Genomic DNA, 20905 nt, shown 5'->3' on the forward strand with positions numbered 1-20905 from the left:
ATATATAAAAAAAGTGTATATATATATATATATATATATATATATATATATATATGGATGTAATTGGTTTAGTAGCCAAGCCTCTGCCCTGGGTGAACAAATGAAGCAGCATGGCTGCCCCCGAGGGAAGGCAGGAAGGCATGGTCCTCCGACCCTCCCAGCAGTCCATGACCCGGGGTGTTTAAAAAAATAGATTATAATGAATTCTGTGTGCTCTGTAATTCAGTATAATTACAAACGAGCATCTGGTTTAGCTATGGGAATATTTGCTCCAATAACTTGGAAAAGAAATAGGCAGAAGAGTGAACTACACAGTAAATGTAAACACTTTTGCACACTGCTGCACACCTATTCTCGTTACTTTATTTATTTATTTTTATATTACAGCTGTTGTTTCACAGGCTGACAGTTAAAAATAAACCGTATTTGGACAGGTGTGCTTTTTTCCCAGCTATTCCTCCTACCCATAGAAATGTTGACATTTTATATTAAATTGCGAGTTCTATTTAATTTTTCGCAAAGTGTCTGCTTAAGCGTACAGTGCTAAAGTGAGTGTGCAGTCACAGCCTGTTTAGAGCTTCTTATATACTGAAGGCAGAGGGACATTTCAGTCGGCGACAGCACAACTGTGGTAGAGCCACGACTTTGACTGCGTTATCTCACTTTTCGTTGCCTTCTTTTACTCTTTGGACCAGAGGTTATAACTAAATCTCAGTAAAAGTACTTTTTTTATCACCCTAATATTTACACATTGTTTTTCTGTACTCAGAAGTTAACAAGAGAATGTGTAACAAACGTCCACTTCCTGATGTTTTTTTTATTTTTCTCTGATTGTGTAACACTTAAAAGAAAGCGTTTTACACACTCTTCACAAAGAGGGAAAAAAAAAAAAAACTCCAAAACAAAACGTACTCTTACAGTTTCGTCTGACATTGCTGCGATTCTTTGACTTTTTTTTTTTTTTACATTTAGTGTGTGGTAAAGACATTGAAGGACCGTCACTGTTATCTTGTCAGTGTTGTGAGCTCAGTGGAAGACGGATGACCCGGAGCTGCAGACATTCCCAGACCCTGAAAACACTCCTCACCCACCTACACACAGATGCACAAACTGACACACACCCACGCACACACTGTAAATCATGCATGTCTATGGAAAACTGTATCAATGGCTTCATTAATGTAAGGCCCGTTGTCTGGGTCTGGATTAGCTCGGAACTAGTGGAATAGCTGCAGTCTTGTTTTTGGCTTCCGTCCTGGAATGGCAAATTAGACAAGCAAAAAAAAAAAAAAAAAAAAGCTAAGTTAGCCTAATGTTGCTGTTAGCCTGCAGGAGAAACGTGCACTTTGTGGCCCTTTTACACACGCCGAGAGATTTGGTGCCGTTTTTGTTGCTAACAAGGTGGAACGGGATTAACAGCATGTCGGTGCTGTCACAGGGAAACAAACGCTGTGCCATGGCACATTTCACACAGGACAGGGTTCACTCTGACACTATGTGTATCTTTGTGTGTGTGTGTGTGTGTGTGTGTGTGTGTGTGCTTTGTTTTGCCTGACTTGAGGAACTTGCCATCTGGAACTCAGTGCTGACATGGCTGTTCGCTGGATTATTTGTGTTGCAGGGAGACTGTGCAGACCTGTTTCTGTGTTTATCTGTTTGTGTGTGCAGCATGTTTTGTTTTTTTTTCTTTACCTCATTTGGATCTTCATCCAACCATCCTCTACTTTAAACCTATTATTACTCCCGCTCTCTAATGTCGTTTTAAAATCAACCCAACGGCCAACACAGTTTTTGGGAGCAGTTATGACTTCAAAGCCTGTCAGTTGTATTTAATGTCCTTAGCACAGCCTACAGTAGGTCTCCACTGCTGTATTCATCATCATACACAGTGACCCTGTGACGAGTAGGTCTGACAGTGTGTTGTGAAGAAGTGGTTCAGAGGAAGTGATGTCAGGTTAAAAGGGCAGAGACAAAAATAGCTGTAAATGCATTCACATTTAAAAACCACTACTAGTTTTTTTTTTCAATACCTCAGTTGTACTGTGCTCCTTCATTCGTACTAGTTCATTGTTTCTCAAAGACTGGGTCGTGACCCTCATGTGGGTCGCAAGAGTTTTTTGGGGGGGTCGTCTTGCGTCATGTTTCCCAGGAGTTTATGAATAATGTCTATTGACTTGGGTTGTGAAGGTTTGTGACTTTTAAAATATGGGTCGCCAGAAAAAAAGGTTTGGGAAACACTGTACTAGATGGTCATCAGTACTAAAGGCAGTCTGGGTAAGGACTCCCAGGGTTAAAATAACAATAGGAATTTGTAATAAAGGAAATATTTTTTCTCTCTTTATTGTTAACATCTGTAGAACGACTTCCCTAAGTGAAAAAAGTGCCATTTCAGGGCCTCACTGTTTGAAATCACTTCTTTGGATTTCACCTCAGTCATACATACCTAGCACTTTTCAGGCCTTTGTCACATCTGTGTCCCAACACGGTAACCTTGTGCATTTTAGCAGTTCTGAAATGCTCTTCTTTTTGTCCTACTTTACAGAAGCTGTGAGGGGAAAAATATCCGCTACAGAACCTGCAGCAACTCTGTGAGTCGCCTCTTTTTTAACTCAAAATTCTGTCACAACTTGTTACGGGACTAGGCTGGGTCCCAGGGTATTGTTGTAGTAATTTTATCTTACCTGTATAATGTGATTACCCAGCCAGACTTTGTATGTGTGGCTAAAACTGATGCAGAATTAGACACAAATAGAACCTACGCAGGTTCTACATCTGGTTCAACCTGGGTCCAACACCAGCAACAACACCACCCAGTGACCCAGTTGTGGCTGTAATGCAGTGGTTCTCAATTATGTTCTGTCATGCGCCCCCTTGGGGACAGAAAATTTTTCATGACACTCCCCCCAAGGCCCACACCCCCTTAAATTGAAATACTATTGAGAACCTGATAACAACCACTGTATGAGTTGCTGCCACCTAGTGACTGGAGGCTTGTTATCATTCAAGCATTACAGCAGTGGTACACTTATGTTCAGTGTGCCATATTCCATTGGTATCCCCTCACGCCCCCCTGGCACCTCACCGCGCCCCACTATTTGAGAACCCCTGCTGTAATGTAATGTATGTTTTAATGTATTTACTAATAAATGTCAATAACGTGCTTCTTTCAGGACTGCCCTGTAGACTCGGGAGATTTCCGGGCCCAGCAGTGTTCGGCCCACAATGACATAAAGTACCAGGGTGCGACTTATGAGTGGATCCCAGGACCTTACGACCCACTGGCGCCCTGTGCTCTGCAGTGTCAGGCCAAAGACAGAAGCCTTACCGTTGAACTTGCTCCGAAGGTGTTGGATGGAACGCGCTGCCGTGAGGATGCCTTCGACATGTGTATCAACGGAGTTTGTCAGGTAAGGTCATGTTGTCATCAAACATCCAAAATTGGACAGTGGCAGCAAAGGGTGACTGAGGGAGCTGGAGTCTGCCTTAAATAAACAGTTTGGGAAAACAGACATAAGTGGGAGGATGCTGTGTTCGAAGACAACACAAAAGACACGGCCGGAACATCCACAGGAATGCTGTGGTCGGGTTCTGCCGTCTAGTTTGCAGAACATTTGAAGTGAGTGGTGGGAAATCCACTGGTATCTGGGCTGAAGGCTGCAAAACCATAGATAAATATGAAAACTGTTCATTCAAAATCCAAACTCTCAAAGCAGGAATTTGTCTTCAATAAACATCAATAAAAGCAACATAACAAAAGTGGTCTAACATTTGGTCAAGTGAGGTCGTTTTTCTACTGAACTCTTAACGGAGATGCACCCAAAGTGATGGGAAAGTATTTTCACCATTCACAGCTTCATTCCAGCCAGACGTGTAGATAAATTGGAACATTTCAAGGATTCTTGATTTGATCCAACCATTTTCACAAAACCACGTCCTGATCGTTGTAATACTGACCATGTTTTTGGTCAGTGACTAGATAATGCCTTATTTGGGATTAAAACTTGACTGGGTTTTTTAAACGTTTCACAAATAAGTTATAGTAAAATCATATTTAGGTGAAAATTCAGGAACGTGTTTTGATCCAATTTAATAATGAAACTACAGGTATTTTCTTCAAATGTGGATTGCAGTTGTGAAGAATGATCTTCAGGCTCCTAAATGGAATTATGGTTATTGAAACAAGCGACTAGAAGCTGTCAGGAAAGGATAAAACTGTTCTGCACAGTCAGTTCCCACCTCTCACTGGTGTTGAATATCAATTTTAGGTGAGAGAAAAAAGTTTAATGGAAGGTAAACTTTAGACTGTCGAAGAGAAGTTTTTGTGTTTGCCAAAGGAGACTCTCATCAGAGCTTAAACTGAGATCCCAGCTCTGCTCATCAGTAATGAAAACAGTAGTGGTGTTAGTGCATTATAATGCTATCAGCAAGCAAGATTAGCAGTCACCCCGGTGGTCAAATACAAAAGTGAAGTTTCTATAAAACAGTATGGCTTCTACTCACGAGTTCTTGACTTCCAACAGTGTCGGGCTCATTGATTATGAATGCACATTCATTTCATCACACCTCTATGATGTCATAGATGTAATATTCTATCTTTAAAGCAAATCTTTCTGAAGTGACAGCTCAACTTCAGAACACGCTGGAGTGTGGCTTTTGTGATCTTATACTGTTTGATGACATCACCAAAGATTTCTTTGTCACCCTGCATGATGTTTTACTCAGACTGTGTCTCTTTCGCTTACAGCTCCATACTGAAGTAGTTCTTTTTTTATTGTACCTGATGATACAGCAATGGATAAATGTGCAAAGACAGGCTGAGCTACACGATCTCTGGTCTTTGCAGTGTTATACGGCAGAGGTGTTTTTTTTTTTCTTTAACAGTCAGAGAAACACAGTGTTGTTGTTTTACACATTTATTTATATAAACATGCAGTTACACAGTGGTGTTTCATCTTTAAGTCTATGATATGACAGTTTCCTTCTGGCTGTCAAGTGAAGGCAGACATGTTTTCAGATGGTAGGTGTTAATTTAAACCAGTTTCCTGCTGTTGAAATTAGAGAAAACAGACGTCGTCTCTCACAAATACTAAGAATATAGAGATATACAAGGATTTTTAAAATGTAATTACAGATATTTGACTTAGGAATTTTAGTGACCAACTATTCCTGGTTGATATGAAAAAAAAGTCCTCAACTTCAGTAATTTATGTCAACATTGTGAAGTCTGTGGAGACCAGGGTTAAAGACCAATAACGGGCAGTGAACAACTCTTGATGAGTTGCTGAACTCCACCGGTGGTCGTCATCTGTGCAACCCGTTCATTAAAGCGGGTTATAACTTCCCAAACCACCTTGGAACCAAATGAATACAGCACTTTATTAAACAGGACAGGTTTGTTTCTAATAAAGGAGTCACTGGAGATGCTGCGTGTCATTACAGTCAGATGTTGAACTATGAAATGATCAAAGATGGCTGATCTCATCCCCTTAAAATGACTTGGTAAATAAGCTATAAAATAAAGTAACATGTAGTAAAGACCGACATTTTTTTCTCTCTCTCTTCTATTGAGCTTCGTGGAAAATATATGTACTGAGAATACAAAGGTACCCAGACCAGTGATGCCTGGCATCAAACCCACAACCTTCTGTAGGCTGACTCACTCCTCTATATTTACATTATCTGGGTTTGAAAACACCTCTAGGTACTTTGGATATTCGGACAAACTTCACAGGCTAAAGTGGATGAAAATATCTGAGAAAACGACTGGATCAGTCAAAAAGCTAATCCCAGATCTGCCACATTGTTGCACCTCGGTAAAGAAAGTAATCACTTGCCTTAGAGCTGAAAATGTCCTGCTTGCTGTCTTTTGCCAGATTCTGCTGAGATTGATGAGGCCCACGAAGCTCCAACTACAGACTGCTCCCTGAGGGTTGAGTTAACATGTTTTGTACGGAGCCAAAAATACAGAAAAAAAGCCAAAGCAATTAAGATGATCACAAACCTACTTCACTTGTGAACCAATAGACTTGCATCAAGATGGCTTCAGATCTAACTGTGGAAGCCACTGTGTCAGTTTAGCAGGAGCAGCCTATCACGTGCTTCAGTTTTACAGTATCTCAAAGACTGGAGCATTTCAAGTCAGGTGGACTGGTCACTCTCTGCTCTTTAACACTGTGCACAAACTGAATATACTCACCCACAAGGGATAGAAATGTGTAGATTGTCGGTTGTAACAAGTCATAAAAATTCACACAAAAATGGAAGATGTAACATTCAAATGGCCCGAACAAAATAAACAGCTCCAACACACCACAAACTCCAATAATATTTACTAAAAATGCAAAGAACTACAGAGTAATGTGAAAACAATTGTTGCAGCCATTAGGTGGCGATTAGGCATCTTCCATTGAATATGGCTGTAGCTAGGGGGCGTAGCTGCTAACACAGAAAACTTTGGAAAGGCTACCTTTTGGTTTTGGTCACAGTTAGGAAGAACTTTTTGACCTTGTTCTTCCTTTTCCTCGGCACAGTCAGATGTCTCCTCAGAGCCTCTACAATAACAGGATGACCACGCTGTAGTTCTTTCAGAAGCATCGACGCCGACTGAAATGTTTGCACGAGCTCCTGATAAAGAACTTTGTAAATCTTAACTTTCTTAACTTTCTTGAGGTTGACAGTGACGTCTCTGAGCTTGATCTTGCTCAGTGCCTTATCTGACAGGGTGTGGACAATCCTGTTGAAATCTACCTGACACATTGAAACCTGGACCATTTTCAGGGTATACATTAGAAGCGCTGTGACAACTGAAATAACCAGTCTGTACTTTCCAACCTGCTCATCTGACATTTCTGCCAGCTCAGAACTACTTGCATCATCAGAGTGAAACGAGAACTCGGCATCGTCACTGAGCAGCTGCCTGTTTGAATCACCTTCTCCACTATCTGTGATTTCATCACTCAACTCACTGTTTTCACTGTTATCCTCCTCCTCTTCCCCCTCCTGAGGAGGACATAGTGAGATGTGATGCAGAGTTCCTTCAGGATGAAGCCGGTTCTGTGAAAATCGAGGAGAAAGTACGCGAGGCTGGTGAGGTTGTGTTTCTAAGTGTAACTGATCTGTGCTTGGAACAGAAAGCAGGAAAGGCTGGTGAAGATCTGCTCCAGGGTGAAGCGGATCCATAAAGGGAGGAAGAAGAGGGTGACGGAAGTCTGTTCCAGAGTGTGGCTGATCATCAGGAGGAAAGAAAAGAACATGTTGAAAATGTGCTTCAGGGTAAAGCTGATCCTCAAGAGGAAGAAGCGGACGATGGAAGTCTACTTCAGGGCCAGGAATTCCTGCAGGATGTAGAAGAAACTCTGCCTCCAAATCGTCACCATACTGAAAAAATCCATTCATACCAGCAATTTCATTCTCGGCCAGGTGCAGCAGAATGTCTTCTTCCTCTTCTTCATGATCCTCCTGATGTGGGAGTAGCTGAAGAACGTCAGCGTCTTGTAGATCCAGCCAAAACTGTAAAATTCCATTCATGTCTGCAATCCCCTCGTCGTCAAAGTCCTCAATGTCCTCATTGTCCTCGTTTTCATCATCTTCATAATCTTCCTCATCACCATTATCCTCCTCATCGACTTGGTCATTCTCTTCAGACTCTTCGTTCTCCATATGGCCGTCTCCTTCTAACTCTACACTGGCAGCGTTGTCATTCTGTTCCACGTCTACAATGACGTCGTTGTTGTTCTCTATCTGATAGACAAAAGTTGTTTCCTGATAATAGCTCTCGCTCCAGATTTCGCCGTCTTCGTCTTCATTATACATGTAAATACCCTCTGACATGATGACCATAAGAGCGGCTTCTGACGTACTGTAAATCGTCTCGTTGTCTCCCTGTTTTATCACTCGATACAGGGCTTTTCTGTATTGTATGTCTTGTAATGACGCGGTGCTGCTTTTCTCCTCAGGTTGGGGTGTACAGTTGCAGAAATACCTACCTATGCATTCCATTGTTTTACCAGCGAGACGTATCATTTCATTAAGGGTTTCGTAATCAATGCAGTCGCAATCATAAGACATGCCTCCCAAATGCCTTGTGTTTGAGTTCATTTTCCTGGCTATGTAGTAGTTCACCCTGGCTGCTACCTGTTTGGCAACCAACTGGTTAAAATAGTTAAAACTCTCACATTTGGACCATCTAGTCTTCATAAAGTGACAGAAACACCATTCGAGAATGCTCCTCATGTTAACCTGGACATAGCCCTCATCTATACCAAAAAAACACTGGTCACCGTCCACGCTTTGGTATATCCGGGGTTGTTTTATCAGCCACTCCGTGATGACAGGACGAATGCATTCGGTGATGTACGTGATCAGCTCGCGGACGACAGCTTTGCACAGGCACATCAGAATATGTTTATCGAACACATCCCTGATCGAGTCCTTAGGGATCAACTTGTCAAGGTACTGGTGGAATAAAGAGCACGGGATTTTGCTTGGGAAGTTCACATGAGCAATAAGTCTGAGTTCTGATGGGTCCATTGGCTTTTGAACCTGGTTGGGTTTTCTGTCAGGAAGAAGGATCCAGAGCCATGATTATTGCTGTACCATGGTGGTTGCATTACTGTATTGTTCTCCGTTGTGTTGTTCCTGGTGTGTGAAGGCAATTCTTATTCATACTGTGTCTCTCCCACACTATGAATCATGTAGGTGAAGTAGTGGATTCAAGTCATGGTTAGCAGGGGTTCTTCTCGTCATCAGGATCAAAGAGAAAGGACTTTGTTCTTAGTATGACATCATGATGATGTCATGTCAACAGGACCTGACCACCTATCTCAAAGGACTTTGTTCTTAGTATGACATCATTATGATGTCATGTCAACAGGACCTGACGCGGTTTTCCCCTTTAAAATCCTGCTGAGAGGAGGTTTTGTTGAAGACTTTTTTAACTGGCATCAGTGGTACTTGGTTTATGGTTGTAGGGATTTACCTCTGAGGCAAAGCTATCTGTGACCTATACTGTTGGTCAATTCAATTTACACCTGTGTGGTGTAAACGAACCACACCAACAACCTATAGGACTCTTTTTAGTCAAACTAGTCGACTCCTGTTGTTCGACTGTGGTACAGACCACACCAATCAGAGGTTAAAAGTTGACTTGGGACGTGTACTCGTTATTGTACTCGTTATTAAACCATAGACACATTATCTGTATAAAATATATTCTATGATAGAACACAGTTTGTACTGAAAATTCTGAACTAAAAATGTACTTAGAGAAACATAGGAGTCTGGTTAAAGAAATGTTCAATATTTTATTTCCGATACCAGCAATTCAAATATACTGTATGCCTTGGTGCCTCTTAAGTTATTAGTGTGTGGGATTTCATTGGTGCTAATTCCTGGTTAGGTCACATGTTTTAATACCTTCATAATTCTATAAAATGCTACTGTGGTCCTCTATTTCTGATCAAGTTTCATAAAAATACTAAACAACATTATAGCTATCTGAACGGGTTTCTGCTGATAAACCTTTAAAAATTTAATGTACAGAAATAATTACTATTGTAATAAAAAATAATTTAAAAAATGATACCTTTTGCATAGAAAGACATGTTGAAATGTTTGTTTACGGTGTGAATAGAAGAATCTATGTAAACGTCAGTACAGAGTAGAACTGTTTTACTCCAACTTTGCATCGTTAAACATCTGTGACGGTTCACTAACCAGAACTGGGTCTCTTCATTTAAACATTCTTTACACAGGACAAAGAATCAGTCACCAATCAGTACCAGATGTCGGATAAGGGTGATGAGGAGGTTTTTGGCATTGATCAGAACTTTTTAAGAAGTAAGTCAAGTCAGTTAAGAGACCTTGCATTGATCAGCACTCTTAGAAGCCTCATTTATAATTCCACACTCGACACCAAAGATAATTATCACTGAAGAAGTCACAAGTCAAGTTCCACAGGAGAAAGCGTTTCTTGGGGTTATTTTTCTGTAACCAAAAACTCTTTCTTGACTGTTTTTACTGTAAACTTTAAAAAATATATATTTAATTTGATCAAATTTGGTTAAATGAAGTGTTTTTTGTATCTGAGTAAAGAGTTTAAACCTAAGAGGAGCGCAAGATACTCTGGTCTTCAACACTTAGTTTGAAATAATAAAGAAAAGTATGTTTTTATTTATTTATATGTTTTAGCCGAGGTCATAAAGGAGCTGAAACATCTGCACGGAGAGAGCAAAATCAAATGTTTATGACTGTATTTACAGTTGGAAGAGACATAAATGGGTTGGGATTTTCATTCCTCTTTGCTCAACATTTTTGAAATGTACCAATATCATTAGATTTACAACTTGGAAGTCAGAGGTGAGCTGCAGCTCGGATCATACTCAGGTTCATTTCAAGGTGACATGTAGAGACAGACATTCATGTTTTTTGGACTGTGGCAGGAAAAACAGCGCAACAGGAAAGTACCCTGGCGGTCTTCTTGCTGTGGTTCATTCTTGTTCTCAAAGAAGTCCTCACTCCCATTTACCTAACTTGATTCTCTGTAGAAAAGACTTACTAATCTTGTGTATGATATCATTTTGTGGTTACATTTTGTGTGCTCCACCTTATTCCTCAGTTGTACTTGTGGCATTGTGAGATTCTTCAACCGCAGAGTCGACACCAGTCGTCTCATTTGTATTTGGAATTTCTGAGCCTCCCTCGACTTCATCTGTTTGAGGAGGCACATCAACGCTTTCATCCCTGTCTTCAGCCTCCATAGACTCCTCTTCCTCATTAGCTGCTGGCTTCTCAGTGCGAAGTGGTCTGGCTAATTCTGTGGGGATGTAAGATGTAAACGCCTCCCAGGTGGAGACAGGCTGGTAGCCCATTAGTTGATAGTGCAGAGGAATTTCAAGCTTGAAGAAAGGAACTCGTACCGTGACATTGGAATCTACAGGGGGCACAATCAGTTTGTCCAATCCACCAGGAGACAGTGGCTCCTCCAGCGACGAGAAAATAGGAAAAGCGAATGTAAAGACAGTTTTTGGTGAAATGTCGTCACTTTTCTCAGTCTCTTCAACAAACTCGTAGTTCCTCATTAACTCCCTTAAACAGACCAATCGACGGTTTGCGCGACACCTGATCACAACCTTGCGTGCTGCCTGCTGAAATAGTTTAAAGACTCGCTTTCTGAACTCCAGATTAAAGGAGCTGTAAAAGTGGAAATGTGGTACACCTTCTGGTCCCTGTCCCGCATTGCGCAACAGTCGCCAGGAGGTGAGTTTTCTTTGACCAACAGCAAAGAGATTGTCCTTAATATCCTCGTGTTCTCCTGTGGTGTCGCGATGCAGTCTCTTCTGCAGTATATCTGTTCGAGCTTCTTCTGACAGACAGTCCTTGCCAAGACGACGACGACCCCTTACGGCTGCAACCTGCTCCTCTATGGTTTTTTGGATTTCCTTCATAAACTCAGTCTCCTTTGCCTTTCTAAATTCCAAGTCTGTATTACCACTGCTGGTCAGGGTTTCTTTTGGGGCCTTAGAGATCTTTTCCCTATCTTTCATGAAGATCTTAGCAACTCCTGCATGGGTGGAGACTTCTAAAAGAGGGTTTCGACCACCTTGACTTTTCATGGCTGGTGGTTTTCCGGGGTCATTGGTTATCTGCTTAGCCATGGTTTATTTTGTGTTACTATTCCTGTGGAGGACAGGGGCTGGGATGATTTCAAAACTAGAGGTATGAAAAGTTCACTTCAATGTTTTGGATGTTTAACTTATTGCTTCGTGTTGAATTTACTTTTTGGTTGGTTGTAAATGACAGTTTATGGCCTCCATGACAGGAATGTATGCCCTTTTCTAAATTCTTTAACACATCATTTACTCTCCCATCCTTTTGCATCTTTTCAGGTCTTGTCCTTCACCCATTACCAAAGTTTAAAGATCAAAGGATCATTACAGTGAAATTGAGACAATTCAAAGTCAGATCAGACAAAAAAGGTGACATCACAGCGTGAGGTCATTCAGTAGTATAAACAGTAACTTTCAAAATTGGTCATGGAAACTGGGTGTGATGTCATGTTGCAAACCTGTTTTGAAGTAGTAGTCTGCCATTCAATACATCCAAGATGTCTGTGTTATACTCACTCAGTAACTAGCTATTACGACCTAGCGCTACTAACCTAAAGTCTGTCTGCAATCTGATAGCATGGCACAGTATAAAGTCTGTCTGCAATCTGATAGCATGACACAGAAGCAACGAAACTCAAGGGTTACCATCACTTTATTATAAACAGTCATTTCCTGTCAGGGTTGTTGGACATAATAAGAGATATCTTCAATTTTCGTACATATATTCACATGCTAGTTTTTCATTCATAAATATTTTAAAATATATATGACATTTTTTATATGTATTTTTTAATGCTGAACATTTCTCATATTGTTGGCTGTCACTTTGCAGACCACAAAGTCACTCCCACTCAAAATAACACAGTGTACTAATTAAATTCTGAGGTGTTTTCAAAGTCAACATCCACATTCAGCTTGATTTGTCAGTAAAGAGCGGTGGAGACGAGCCTAATTTATTATGACTGGCTGTGGTGAACCAGTCTGCTGGTGACAAATTAACATTATTTTTTTAAATGGCTGGAAAGCACTGATAGACAGACAGGTGGAGCAGACACTATTGGATCTTCGTTCCTGCTGGACGATTCATATATACTGTAGAGACAGGTTTGGTCTGCAGACCAACAGCACCGACACAGGGAAAATGAGAAGGAAGATTTATTTTTCATGACTGACCAGGAGTGCTCCTGCAGTCAGGGGACTCTGTAAGCAGTCATGCAGTGATTTAGTGTGACAGAGGTAGACAGTGATACTGGCTGCAGAGAGCGAGGTGAAGCTGTGTCCTCCATGATTTCTGTTGAGAAAGACCTTCACTGCATATACTGTTAGTAATTCAAATTCCAAGTCATATTTTGGTTCTCAAAAAATGTTTTCCCTTATTATAATACATGCATCAAATATTGAGTTTTTTAAGACAACGTCCACTTTTCTTCATCAAATTTTACGATGTAATCTTTGAGGGTCTTGGGAAGGTTTTTTTTTACATTTAAACTTCTATTGGAAATAAGGACTTGCTGAAAATCTGTATCATTATCTGGAAAAACGTCTCAGGAATCATTGTTCCACATGTTTTGATTGGTTCCTTTCCTTATTGTATCTTACTTGTGAAGTATTTTGAAAGTATTGACAACTTCCCTTTCCTTCCTTTACATGGGGTTCAATACTTTATTGGTCTTGGTATTTTTAAAGATCCTGTTATCCAATTGGTCAATCAGGCAATTGTAGGCCACAAGGAAATATGTTCACATTGAATAGAAACATTGTGTTGCAATGTGGTTTGGGAATATTTGTTAACGCTCCCATTTTCAGACATAGGAGTCGGCAACATTTATTTATTCAAAAACACTATTGTCTACTTTCCTTGCTATGCTCTTTAAACCACAAAATAAACTGGAGTTGTGGGCTGTGATTTTGTGATTTTTTTATATAGATTTGAGAAAATTGTTATATTTTGTTTCAAGACCATGGATAAAGAAGAATTCATGGTTCTAATAAATAGTTTCCAGCATTTATTGCATAATTCAACCTTCAACTTTTTATACATCGTGAGGATAAACGCACTATTGCAGACATTCTTTCAGCTCTTTCATTATTAGTACGGTCAAGGACTCCATGTAAGGAAACTTCCATTTCTCATTTCCTGCAAGCTTGTAAAACCTAACACTCTCTGACTTCGGTTTCAGTTCGTTGGCTGCAGCTTAGACACTCTGAATTCAACTCCAGTGACATGAAAAGATTCTCCTAATGAAAAGGGGAGTTTCTTTTTTTGTTCTAACACAGGCTTACACAGACTTTTTTGTTTCATCATTAAACCTAACGTTTCAGCACATAGAACGTGTGCAGCAAGGACTGTAAAAGGATGATGTATGTGTGCCCACACAGCAGACGCTGCAGGAGAGACCCTGAACACAGCAAAGATGTAATGGTGTCGTATGGTGATGGAGGCAGCACTGCAGTGATGGGAGTCAGTGGTGGTGGAGCAGGACATTTGTCAGTGATGGAATGAGGCCAGTGCTTCCTCTGGTGCATATGGATTAATAATACAGCACGGAGCAGCAGGAAATCCAGATGTACACGAGTCACAGATAAAATAAATACAATTCCTGTGAGGAACGTGAAAGAGAGCTGCACTGTGGAACGTTGTGTATCCACGTGTCTGTTCTGCTTCGTGCAGTCGGCCTGTCACAGCAGCTCATCCTGCCTGTCACGGCAGCTGGACTGAAGTCGGTGAGAACATAAACAAACTCACACCTACGATACATTCTTAAAAGACGGTCTTAGACTTTCCAATCAGAGAGTACCTGCTCACAGAGAGGTATGAGGTATTGAAGAGTAACTAATACAATCTGGATTTTGTCAGACGATGATGGGTCAAGACTTGTAACTTTGTGCCAAACTTTGCAGGAGAATTGTCTGTAAATTCTAGTCTACAGTTTCTCAGCAACAGACAAGGATGTTGTCACTCAGGCCTGTTGTCATTTATGGTTAATATTAATTCTTAAATAAATCTTGCATCACAAATCCTCTAGACACTGTATCATGGTACAAAAAAGAAGGTTGAGGTTCTTTCGTTTTGTGCTACAATGCTATTCTTGCAGTTCTGTGTGTGTAAGGCCAATAAAAAGGACCATTTCAGTTGATAGAGCTGAGGTGAAAGGTCATCTGTGGTCAGATTAGTCTAAGTCTATATAAAAGTTATCATCTATGATGATATCGCAGTGCAGCAGTGACCATAACATCTGCTTATACCAGGGGAACTGTATTTCACATCACAACCTGACTTCAACAGGTGCTATTTGAGTTTGGTTAGAAATGTTGATGTTTGTGCTGAAGAAATTTTTTTTCTTTTTTAGGCTTGTAAAAAAAAGACAAATTCTAAAACATAATGGTATGAAGTTGGTTGGAAAAGCCAGAGGGACTTGTCTGAGTATTTTGGGCAACCTATGGCCCGGGGGCCAGATGCAGCCCATTTGCGTTATTGATCCGGCCCGCCAAACCTGTGCAAATTATATTATTAATTATTATTATTAAGAAAATATATATTAATTGTAAATAGAAATTAGATTTAAGGGATCAGCTAACCTAACTGACGTTTGCTTTGGAGCTTATTTGTGGCTATCATTGTTATTCAGTGTATTCAGTTATTTTTACCTTCAGCAGTATATTGACTTTAATCATTAGAACATCTGTTTGGAAAAGATTAGGGTCTAATTTATGCCTTGGTCTGAAGACAGCTTCAAAAGAGAAGCCCACGGTGTGAGTTGAATGTCACAGTGAACCTTCGGTGTGTTACCGCCTCAACACATTGCAGTGAATTGCAAGAAACACTTCATGCTTGAAGGCTGAGCTCAGAGGGAAGAAAACCAATTAAATCAGCCTGGATATTGGTTTTCACTTTCACATAAATTGGAAATAAAATTTGTTTGGCGCGCTACTTTCATTCACGTATCCTTGCTTCATTCTGTTGAATTCAATACTGCAAATAAGACACATGGGCATAATCCGATTTCTTTCTTTTCTTTTTTGGGTTTAAGTTCGATGCAGTCCAAGCATAGGAACATTAGATTTCTAAACTAGCGTCCCTTGTGAGAGCCTGAAGTGAATGCCGCGATGATTGGTGGTATAAATACGTCTGCAGCCAAATCTGCTTTTGACACTTCAAAATCTTCACTTTGATACTTGAAGAATTCTGAAAACTGAAGAAAACTCTGAGCCTCCACAATATTGATCATCTTTCAGGAGTTATTAATATTAAAAGTCTGACTCGGTTTCAAGTGCTATTTGTGCACTAGACATTTACGATATGGGAGGACCTCCAGGAACGTCATCCAAACAGACAACAGACAATAAAACGTCGAAAATCACATCACAATTTATATTTTAGACAATGTTTTCCTACAACTCTGAGCCCAGGGAATTTTTTTTTTCAACAGGACATTTTTAGCACTTGACTGGCAGCCACAGAGTCTAGACCTGAATATGACTAAAATTATTTAGGAAAATCTAGATGGGAAGAAAACAGCATTCATAGAACTTTCTAGAAAATTCAAGATATTCTTTAAGACTAATATTGTTTGTTGATTAAAAAATCCATATTAATGACAATTACAGAACCTTGAAATAATATTTTTTTTAAATCACAAAATATTTAAATTATGCTCTAATTGGGGAAAAAACATATATATATATACATATACGCATATATAATGCATATAAAAATAGCCGTAATCAATCATCCATACAGTTACTACATTTACAGATGAGTAAATAAACAGACCGTCCAATAATTAATTCATTAATGAATTGAAGTCCTGGCCCTTCTTTATTTGTGCAGTAGCACGTGTAATTTAAATTTAAAGTGTACTTTAGTACTTTTGTCTAAGTCCAGAGGCCATTCCATTTTGTGTGTGTGCAGGAAGTGGGCTGTGATCGACAGCTGGACAGCGGAGCCAAAGAGGATAACTGTGGCGTCTGTGACGGTGACGGCTCCACGTGCCAACTGGTGCGAGGACAGGCCCTGCCTCACCTGACACCAGAACAATGTAAGTATCTGACCACAACATTGGGAGTGAAGCCTCTGTCTTTATTACTCGTGTGTCTTTATTTACCGTCTTTCTATGTCTGTGCTTCACGTTGTCAAAGCTAATCCTTTATACTTAGCACCCTCTCACATACCCTGATTCCTTTTCAAATACGACAGACAACAGGTCTAGCTGTTAGCTTTCTAAAAAAAACACTTCTTCTGCCCAGGCTGGAAAATTGGCTGATTCTTATAAAAGGTTGTTAAATTGTCCTTGAAATGTGGATAATAGATCCTTTTTTTGTGAATTGCCTTGTAAAAAAATAGCAAAGAATTGCTCAAAATGAAAGAGTATGTAGAAAAAATACGATGCCGAGCTACCCAGGACTAGCTAAAAGATTAGCAAACAAATCAAAAGCAAAAATATTTCCAAAAACAACTTAAGGCTTCCCAAGGATTAGCTAACAATCAACTAAAATACTTACAGTAATGATAAGGTGAAACCTACTTAAATATTAGCAAACAAAAAAAAAAGAAAAAGAAATAGCAAAACCTTGGAGAAAACAATAACTAACATTTCTGTAACGCAGGACCAACAACTGATTAACTTTGGTAAACTACGCCTTCAAAATATCACCCATATTCACGTCTGTTTCAGCTCAGATTTTCTGTGGATTTTGTAGCAAAACATGAACTTGGTTCATGGTCCAGTCTCCTCCAACATGTTACAGAGCTGGTTTAGTGTCTCCCTCCTGGGACTCACCTGTCCTGGCTGTGGACCAGCGTTGTGTTGCTCCTCCAGGAGCGTCCCTGGCCTCTGGTCTGCTCTCCTCTGATTGTCTTCGGCTCTAATTAATCAGGGCTGGACTTTTTAACTGCCATCTGTTGGCAGCAGCTCTCGACCAGATGGAGCCACACCATTCACACACCAGTAGATTTTTTTTCCCTCCAACATTTTATGAGATTTTACACAGAGACACTGAATGAGCAGGTGTTGTTGTGGTCAATCTTTTTTCTTTTTTTTTTTGCTTTATTTGTGTCTCACATGTTTTGCCTGTTAATGCTGTAAAACATTAGGATTAAACTCTTTTCTGTGGTCAATTTTTGTTAGTGTACATTAGATTTCGAGAATAATCCATAAATAATCCATCCTTCAAAGTTTCTCCTTTTCTACTTTGACTCCATCTCTAATTTTATGAAGTATCTTCAGGTTCCCTGAAGAAGACGTGCGCAGTTACTAACACTACTATTGCAAAAACATAGACTCCCACCTTTGTTCATCCTTATCCTTTATTCATGACTTCACTGTTCACAGTTTGCATTTGGAATTTGAATTAGCTGCAGTTCTCCCTCAAGTCTGAGACGAGCAGTCTTAAAAATAAGCTCATATAACTGTTTATCTGTGTTTTATTGGACTCATTTATTTGTAATGTGATTTTTTTTTTCTGAAAATACTTGGCTTTACATTTAGTCTCCACTTTAAATTCAGGGAGGGGAAAACACGTCCACGACTGCAGATGAATTCAGTTCATTACTTCCATAAATCAGAGACGTTGCAGATGCAGTTTCCAGGCCTAATTACAGTATGGCTCCCAGCCACGTGCTTCTTAATTGTTTGAGCTCATTAGACGCAGAAAACATACCTTTAATACAACGTTAAAAATAGAATCAGGAATCCTTCCACTCTCTCTTCTCCGCCACACCTCCTCACATAATCACACGGGGAGAAACAATCCTTCGGCGCACATTCAGGGGGAAAATCTGGCCAGCTGAAAACAGCAGTAAATACTTTTAATAGTTGAGCTCGGTGCTGTTTGTGTGCACCGTGTGCACTCTCCTCTGAGAGTCTAATGATTGACTGGTGAGTGAAACTGGTGTTTCCCGGTGCCTGTGAACATAGCTCAGGTCTGCGGGGTTGTTGGGTGCAGCTGTAAAGCAGGCAGATTTAAGGATGGCAGTGACTGGAGTGTGCGGTGGTCCCCCATAAGTCAGGGCTCTCAAAACAGTGAGAGGCTGTTACCTCAGGCAGGGGGACACAGTTGAGGAGAAATTATTTTTTTACAAATGGGATGTCAGAGCAAGATGCTTTTATTAGTTTTGATTTTCTCCAGTGGGTTTGTTTATAGCAACATGGAAACTCTGGCTTTTTATGGATTTGGAACCAGGGGGCCACCAGCATTCAGACCAGTGTATTATATATATATAGAGAGACTGTAGTGTAAAACATGTGGGTAACACTGACCATATATTGTATCAAACGGTGGATCTCCCTGCATCGAGGCGTGGGACTTTACCTTAGCTCTTCAATCATAGAAGTTTTTATTGAAGCTCTCAATTTTAATTGTGTGATGGACCAGAGAGACATATATATAAATATTTATTTAAATAATGATTTTAACTATAACTGGTTATTGTTAGTTTTACGTTTTTTATTTTAACTTTTTAGAGGTATTTTGCTGCTGCCATTGCATGGATCTCAATAGTATAATTACTGGTGAAAATAACATTAAATAAAAATATGTGTATATATATACATTAATATAAATAATAATACTGTACTGATTCACATTTCCAATGGCACAGCTGGCTCACAACAAGATGGTCATGCTTTTGTATTTTGTTCATTCAGCTGGATTTAGGATAAGCCATGTGTGAATTTTAGGAGTGATTTGTGCTTCAAAATAAAAAAATAAAAAGAAATGTCTGTGTACAGATACACTGTGTTCCATATTGACTAACAGTCATGGGGTTTTTTTCAAGATTTTGTTTTTACCCTAGGAGCAAAAAAGATGACGAAAACATATTTGAATTAAAAATAAAACACTGCAGTGATTTAATGTTTGAAATAGTTTCTTTTTTTTTTAGTATTTATTTCTCCACATTTTCTTTGTCTGCAGCTCTAAATACCATTCTGGAGGTACCGGTGGGAAGCCGCTTCCTCAGACTCAGTGCCAAAGGACCTGATTTCATTGGTGAGTAACACAACCTTTACATTTTTTTTAAAAAAAAAGTTAATTTTAAATCAAGTTTAATGAATCACCAGAGCCAGAAACTTTCTCCCTGTGTCATCCCAAAAAATGAATTAAGACAAAAATCTAACAGCAGTTAGTCTTTCTTTCCACTGCAGGTAAATTACACTCATTATTTTAGACTTTTCATCGTAAAGAAAAGTAGCTTTGTATAAATCGCAGTGTTTATAATAAAACACTGTAAAACAAAACACACTTTGAGTGGGAGTGGAGGGCTCAACATTAATGGGGGAGTGTAATGGGGGGGGGGCAGACACTGTCTGGAAACTGCTGGCCCAAGGAATGCTGAAATACATGCAAATGAATCCTTTTGTCCTTATGTGGCCTTTGCAGTATCACCGTCTGTAGATGACGCAATCAGAGAGCGTCTCGGCTCGAAGCGTGTTCAGAGAGTTCAGGTTTTACCTGTAAAATATCTTCTGTAACCAAACCACCCTCGCAAAACAACAACATTCACTGAAGTACATGAATTTATGTAAAAAACCTCAGATAGAGTGGTGAAATATAAATCATAATTATTATTATTAATGCTAATGCTAATAATAATAATAAGAAGAAGAAGAAGAAGAAGAATACCTAGGTCAGACCAGATGTTATGAAAATATAATAACTCCTCTGTTAATATCACATTTACAGAAAGGTCATGAACTCTCTTTCACTTTCTCTCTGCTCCACCGCGCTGCTAACGCCTGGTGGTTGATGAAGGGTCTGTTAAAGTAATTGCTGGGTCACATCTCAATTCCGCAGCATCCGACAAAGCACACGTGCAGTAAATCCTGCAGCTTTTTGGAGCCTGCAGAAACTTGAGTGTATTAGCAGGGTGAAGGTTGTGGACATGTGCTGGATCTGCTCCATTCAGCTGATGATAAAACAGGTCAAGAAACCCCACATGACAAACAAATACTTAGCTCGCACTGGACACATAAATCACATTTCTCAGTCTAAGATTGTACTTTTTTTTTTAATTTATTGCCAGACTGACAATATTAAGGATAAAAACACATTCCTATTTACCCAGTACTCCCATCTAAACCATTATTATACAGGCCACATGGTGAGGGAAATACCCCTGATGTTTAAATTCCACTTAAACTCTGTCCTTTCTACGAGGTGGACTTTGAATGTTAGAGCATTCCAAAGTGTAAAAGCTACAAACTTTAGAGTACGAACTCCAGCAAACAATTTATGATCTGAGTAGCAAAGAACTTGACAAAAATCAGGTATTATCTTTGGCTGATAATCAACATATTCAA

At 39.7% G+C, this 20905-nt stretch overlaps 2 protein-coding genes across 3 annotated transcripts in view; one reads left to right on the top strand and one right to left on the bottom strand.

Annotated features, from left to right (window-relative positions):
* Nucleotides 1–20905, top strand: part of LOC103379211 (ADAMTS-like protein 3) — a 103648-nt gene that overhangs the window by 72073 nt on the left and 10670 nt on the right. For both annotated transcript variants that reach the window (XM_025055773.1, XM_017032386.2), the window contains exons 5-8: nucleotides 2543–2588; nucleotides 3171–3407; nucleotides 16519–16645; nucleotides 19521–19595. In XM_025055773.1, the coding sequence (XP_024911541.1) occupies nucleotides 2543–2588; nucleotides 3171–3407; nucleotides 16519–16645; nucleotides 19521–19595 (485 nt within the window). The remainder of the gene's footprint in view (nucleotides 1–2542; nucleotides 2589–3170; nucleotides 3408–16518; nucleotides 16646–19520; nucleotides 19596–20905) is intronic.
* LOC103379210 (cilia- and flagella-associated protein 221-like) lies at nucleotides 10576–12166 on the bottom strand. Its single transcript, XM_008310689.3, has one exon. It carries the CDS (start codon nucleotides 11652–11654, stop codon nucleotides 10605–10607), a length of 1050 nt encoding a protein of 349 aa, XP_008308911.1. The 5' UTR covers nucleotides 11655–12166; the 3' UTR covers nucleotides 10576–10604.

This window comes from Cynoglossus semilaevis, chromosome 5 (genome assembly GCF_000523025.1).
Source record: "Cynoglossus semilaevis isolate Cse_v1.0 chromosome 5, Cse_v1.0, whole genome shotgun sequence".
Classification (NCBI taxonomy): domain Eukaryota; kingdom Metazoa; phylum Chordata; class Actinopteri; order Pleuronectiformes; family Cynoglossidae; genus Cynoglossus; species Cynoglossus semilaevis.